The 6,755-nt window shown below is 33.6% G+C and overlaps 1 protein-coding gene across 1 annotated transcript in view; it reads left to right on the forward strand.

Moving 5' to 3' along the window:
* Positions 1-1,426: 1,426 nt before the first annotated feature.
* Positions 1,427-6,755, forward strand: part of LOC108735141 (intraflagellar transport protein 80 homolog) — a gene marked incomplete at its 3' end in the record, with an annotated part of 33,198 nt that continues 27,869 nt past the window's right edge. The window contains 1 exon segment of the mRNA XM_018466975.1: positions 1,427-1,578. Coding sequence (XP_018322477.1) covers positions 1,484-1,578 — 95 coding nt within the window.

A 6,755-nucleotide genomic window follows, 5' to 3' on the forward strand; every position in this document is an offset into this window, starting at 1 on the left:
GGTATTAAGATATTTTTTAAAAAAAAGTATGTACTTAGGTACACTCTTTGCTTGTTTTCTTTTGTTCAATTCTATACTTTTAAAGGAAGAACTATTAACCCGGCTAGAATTTATAAGAGGCATGCTATGTAACGTGCGGGCCTCATGTGGCTAATGAGGGGCATGCCGATATAGGGATTTCCCCGTAGATTCCTCATGAAAATCCCGCCTATAGATAGTGGTGATACTATAATGAGGATTGCATTATGGGGTTTTCATATAGGTCTTAAAGGGCAAACCTTACACATGTATAAACTGACAGTTAAATCTATCTTGTGGGGGCTCGCAAATCCTTTTGAAAATACTCTCGGTAAAATGAAAAAACTTATAAAAAATGGTAACAATCCCCTTGCCCAATTATGGCGTCGTTTCAGTGAAAGCTTTTACATTTGCAACGAAACCAACGAGTGTACTTCCTGATATTGTTATTATAAGACAACTGAAACCATACTCATCAAGTCGAACAACAGTGAAACGATTACAATTTAAAGTATTATTGACTACTTAAGAGCAAACAAATTTTACAAATAAGTGATATACGTATATATTCCTCAAAACGGAGGTATAAATTGTATTGAAATTTGTGGAAAACTAGTACCAAAAAGAAAATTCCTTTATACGTATTCATGCGATGCTAAGTATTTAAAAATGTACCTATAGTTTCTGTAAATAATGAGAATATTACTAGCTGTGTTATACCGTTGCTATATATGTAAAAATGAACAGTTTCTCATTTGTAAAATACATTTCTCATTCAATTTTGTACTTTTTTCATTAATAATGTTCATTTTTCTAAAACTTTTTAATGGGATAGGAATATTTTTTCCTCGCGGGGTCACATGTGCCATTCCTAATGATGCCCCTTCCTTGCCCTCATGGGACTTAGAAGGGGTAGTGGGCTACCTACTTAAGGACCCTACCTGCGTTTATCTAATGAAAAATCCTTTACTTTTCTATTTATATATGAAAAATAGCTTAAGGTATTTGTATAAATTTTATTTCACCACGTCGTATTCTTCAATGATTGCATGTAATGAAATTTACTGTTATTCTTGCTTTTACAGTAATATATAAACGCATAAGGCCGAATTCGAACATCGCGTAATACCTAAAGGGAGCATGTTAATTAATAAAAGAAAAAATAACGGCAATATATGTGAGAGAGCCGTTGTTTGTAAGCATGTGAACGGCCTGCCATAATTTTATTTATGTGCGGATTATGTGAAAATTAATTTTCTGTATTTGTAAGCAGCCACGAAATAATTCGCGTTTAATCCCTTGGTACTTTAATTGGGATTTAGCGGTTGAAAATCGATTCGGTAATAATTTCTACGAATTAACACAAAGCCGGGGGGTGTAGTCGTAGCAACGGCTACGCTCTCGACTACAAACAATGGCTTGGCAAAATGTCAGCTAAACAACGAGTCGTTTTGATCGTGTGAAAATGCGCTTTAAAATTTCGTTATCAAAAAAAGAACCCAACGCACCCGCGGTCACATGTGTCGGATGGCGAAATACAGAGGAAGTCATCTCTGCAGGGTAAATATAAAAAAATAGTTTCTTTTAAATGAAATTCACGTTAATGTGTACAAAAGTATAAGGTAATTGATTAATGAACTCCAGTGAACAATTCTTATGTTACTCATTTACTTTCAACCTCAAACTTCCGCCGTGATTTATTCTTGGCTTCCTCGCGAGAACTAGGTAGGTACAGGCCTGACGCTGGAAGCTGGCGGAAATTTTAAAATGGCGTGGATGCGCGGTGGCAAAAGTAGGCAGTTTTAGGTATAACGATTACAGCCCTCTTTCTTCAATATTCCTATCAGGGGCGTAGATTAAATATTTAAAAATAGGGATCAGTGAGCAAGTAATAGACATACAAACAGAAGAAGTAATTGTTGTTGTTGGTGACAGTGATAGAGATTCCCATGATGACAGTGAATGTGAAAACTAGCTATAAAACGAAAGTTATAGGTTTATTTTTTCTTTTTGGTAAGTTATGTTTCTGCATTATTTTCTAGTACGCTACTGTCCTATCTGTATTAATACTATAATTTACGCCTACTGGAAGCTTATTTGTGTATCGGTTCCAAGTGACTTACCCAAATAGCTCATAAATGGGCAAGTACCTACGCGACAGCTCACCAGCTTCCATCGTCAGACCTGTACAATAGTTTTATAAAATGAAAGTTGCAATAATATCAAAATATTACTTATTACTTGCGATCGTACGAAAGTGTAGAGTAACTTCCTTCTTCATTTTGTGAAACTATTGTAGTTCTCCTGAGGAAGCGGAGAATTCACGGCGGAATTTTGAGATTGAAAATAAAAGAGTATCATAGCACATAGGAATTGCCCAGTGGAGTTCATTAATCAATTACCGGATGTCTAAGATGGTCCCACCTGCTACTCCCTCAGAGGAAAAATAATTACATTAACAGTAACAAGCAAATTTATACAACTGTGTAATCAGCAGTATTATACACACATTTTCTAAATTCGTTCGACTTCTTGAGAGGATTTCTAGCTTTTCTTGCAGTTTTTCAACATTAAAACGTCTTAAAAGTTACATTCGATCAAGAATGAGTCAAATCAAATTAAATCATATTGCATGTTGCATAGTATCAAGATATGTTGTTGACGGAATTGGATAACCACACAATGAGGTCACCAATGGATATGGGTGCATCTCCAACAAGCCTACCTTNTACTGTACGGATTATACGCTCCTCACCGGTTAAGAGTTTGGCCGAGAATTGTCTCCTTCCTTTTCTGGCCTAGTGTGCCGTTCTTTCTTTGTGCCGGTCAAACTAAAGGTCACATCGTTAGAGAAACTAAATGTAGCATACTACAGGGCGCCGCGCGCAGTAGTTCAACCTAACCACTTAGTTTGAATACCCATTTTTATCGATCTAAAGGAAAACTAGACTCAGCGTATTAACATTTATATAGACTTTTCTCGTAGGAGTATAAGTATTCTATGTCTAACAAACACGACCTGTCATTTTGCCACTTGTCGTATCTATCATATATACTTTTCTTTCTTTGCTTTGTACATACTTGTAAGTTCACAAGCAAATCAAAAAACCGTTTTAGGTACCATTAGTATACCCACTTACCCTCGTTTAAAATCTCTTTACATTTTGTAATCACGGACATTTGGATATCGCTACGTATTCTGTTAACGATAACAGTGACTGTTGCAAGTGGCGGACGAAGTTTTTGTAAACTAAAATTTACAAAAACTTATTAGCGGTCTACAACATCTCAAACAAGATTGACCGCACTATCTATGGAAAATTAAGTTGTAGAAAATATACATTTTGCCAATCTCTTCAGAGAATTTGCTGACAAAAACTAGAAAAATATGATTTTATTTTTTTTTTAATGGTTCGTGATGTCACTGACACACAATATAGATAGGTAATGTGCATTGTTTAGAGAATTAATGGTTAAAATATGTTATTATTAATAAGTATGTGTAATGTTTGTAGCTTTCTATTAATTTAATAACAGATATGGTACACATTTAAATTAAGTTGTTCAATTGTAATGAAATGAGTATACCTAAAAGGGCGCGAAAGGCATGACGCGCCCGGGGCGCCTAGACGGCTAAGGCCGGCCCTGTCTCTACAAAACGGTAAATGATTATAATAATCAAAGGACTCCTTTACGAGTAAACAGGAGATTTCGTAGAAGAGGTGAGTTAGTAAAAACCACATTAATGTTAGGTAATGAGGTTTCAGGAAAAGTTTAACAAAATTTATCGTAATTTCCCTTTGAAATGTCCAGAAATGAATGGATTGCTCCATAATTTTAACCAACATACCGAGTAGAAAATTTTATTTGTTTGTTTTTACCCCATTTACAGCATATGCTTTAGGAAAAATTTAGCCTTCCGTAATTGAATGCTATATTTAAATCTAATTTATTAATCCTGTTTTTTCCGCTTGTTTCTCTTTTTACTTGCAAATACTTTCCTTCGTTTTTAAATACAGTTTGAGCTAAATTATTTTACAATTACTTAATCAAAAATCGCTTTCGAAAACGTGGAAAAGTTTCGGATGGTTTCTCGCGTAAAAATTGGTTTTTCAAGTCGCAGGCGAGCTGTATGGGTTGTGCTGCCAGTTGCAGAGGTTTAAATCATACTTTAAATTGTGCAAACGTGATTTACAACTCCATAAACAAGCTCGAACGACCTCACACACAAAAAAAAAACAATGTAATACATTTTACGTAAAGTGTGAAGGAGAAAAATGGAAAATCTATTTCTATAGATTCTTGTGTTTATTCTTGAAAGAAACTACTATCAAGAGACATAAAAATTCTAAAGCTCCAAAGAACGACTTCAACATTTTATGTAACTTTCAAGTAAAAGTGTTTTCAGTTCACGTCTTCAAACAATAAAGTGTGTTCATTGTTACTAACATAAACTTTTATTATTCCTCTTTTCCTAATAAATGTAAGTGTAGTTTATTATAAAATAATCTTTCAAAATTGAACGTGTCAGAAATAAGACTTTCGTAATTTCATGCTATGGTACTGAGAACAATAATAACAAATTGTTATCGCCAATTTATCTAATCGTAAATACAGTAAACGTTGTAGGATCTTTTATTTTATTGATTTAACAATTACCATTTTTTACTATTGGACTTGCTATCTTCATCACTACAAAAAATTATAGGCACAATAAAGAAACAAATAAGCACATTAACTGATATTCCCAGGTTAGGCACATCAATGCCTACGCTTTAAATCAAGTAAAAGATTAATAAAAATGAATAAAAACACACATCACTAACGCATTATTTTTGAAATCACTTACAGCTGTTGGTTGTTAATAAGAAACTAATTATTAGTATTATCAACCGTGTTGTGACCAGAGATGTGCGAAATGGTTTTTAAGAGGTATTTAAATACAAAATGTAAATACTTTTTTTATTTGTTATTTCAAATGTAAAATATGAAATAGATTACCCTTTTGTATTTTAAATACTAAATGTAAAATACGTATTTTCCCATTTTACACATTGTAATAAGAGAAAGAAGTTGAATCCATAGTTTCTTTAGCTTTGGTTTTATCTAATAAGTGAAGTGTTTCTAATCGTTTCTAAGAATTTTGGATTACAGACATTAATTAGATGCTATAAGTTGTGATTTGGCAGATGCTGATGTCAATTTGGAACTTCGAAATTCAATGGACAATGACACTGAACCCTGAAAACAATATCGATCCAATATTTTAAATTATCCATTTCCAAGGAGTTTAGAATTTTTTGGGTTCTCTTCAGAATTAAAAGGCATTCACGGAATATCTCTTTTTCCTCTTTAAGCTTCTAATACCTTCAATGGCCAATGTGAGCAACTTTCATTCATCATTCTATATAATATTTGATCGGTGATACTAACAAAACGGCAAAAATGTATTTTGCATTTTACAAATACAAAATATGTTTGGAAAAGTATTTTAAATAAAATACAAAATGTTTTTCTCAAAAAATTATTTAAATGCAAGATAAAAATAGGTGTGGAGTGAACACGTAGAAACGAGAAATCGAAAATTTTAAAATATCGAATTACTCACTGATCATGTGTGCTAGACGGTAAGTACTAATAAAACCTTTAACATATTCGATTTCCCCAGTGTAATGTTCCCCTGATATCAAAACAACTTTCATCCCTTCCACGCAAACAGTTTCCTCCAATATTGCCAACTCTATATGACTGACGACTGCCGATAAGAAGTATGATTTATTGGTACGAATGGGGAAATCCCTTCCCATATCACTAATAAAATGTAACGAGGGCCTTCTTAAGCAATTTTGGAAATGAAGCAACGACAATAAAATATCTTGTCGTTGGTGGGTAAAAGCTATCGCCTTGGAAAGGAAGTGGATAGGATCTTGCGGCGAAGGGACGTCGAATGAGGCAAAACAAGAATAACAACCAACACTCATACAAAAAGCAAATAAATCAGTCGATTACAAGATCGCAGAGGCCAGGACCCCTAAACCAACGGCATAAATTACTAAAGTTATGAGTTATACCCAAGTGTCGATTTATATCTATCGAAGGGACACTATTGAGATGTTAAAACTCCAATAAAAACATTAAACAAAAGAGGGTGCAAAAGTCAAAGCATCTACAATACCTTCGTTTTATAACAACTAATAAGGAATGTCCCTATCTGAATGCGTCAAGAGCCAGTCGAACTTATGCAGAGTCTTTCCTATTATGAAAGTCCCCAAAAAATATATAAATAGATAGTAAAAGATTATTAATAAAAGTTAATAATCTACGCCGTCATCACGTATATAAATATTAAACAAGTTTAAGTATCTTACAGTAAGACGTTGCCTAAAGCTTAAAATACTTTAGTACCAGTAAATGCCTATTAGATGGCGATAATTAAATTAAAAATTACGTTTTTAGTAAGTAGATTATCATTAAGATAATATGATGTCTGTAGTGGCACCCCGTTGAAAATCAAAAAAGGTATCGAATTGCTTTAATTACCTATGTATTAGCTTAGCAACTATACTTCATTTACTTTCTCTAGCGATGTGCCCCTTCCAATGTCTTGGATGCGCGCTGGCAAAATCGTAGGTAGGGAGAAAAAAGCTCATTATACTCTCGACTCTTGTTCATTAAACATACTTTTTCATACAGTACCTGCCAAAAGTTTTGTTCAATCATGAATAGTAGTGCGAGTC

The sequence above is a fragment of the Agrilus planipennis genome, unplaced genomic scaffold (assembly GCF_000699045.2).
Source record: "Agrilus planipennis isolate EAB-ADULT unplaced genomic scaffold, Apla_2.0 scaffold115, whole genome shotgun sequence".
NCBI lineage: Eukaryota > Metazoa > Arthropoda > Insecta > Coleoptera > Buprestidae > Agrilus > Agrilus planipennis.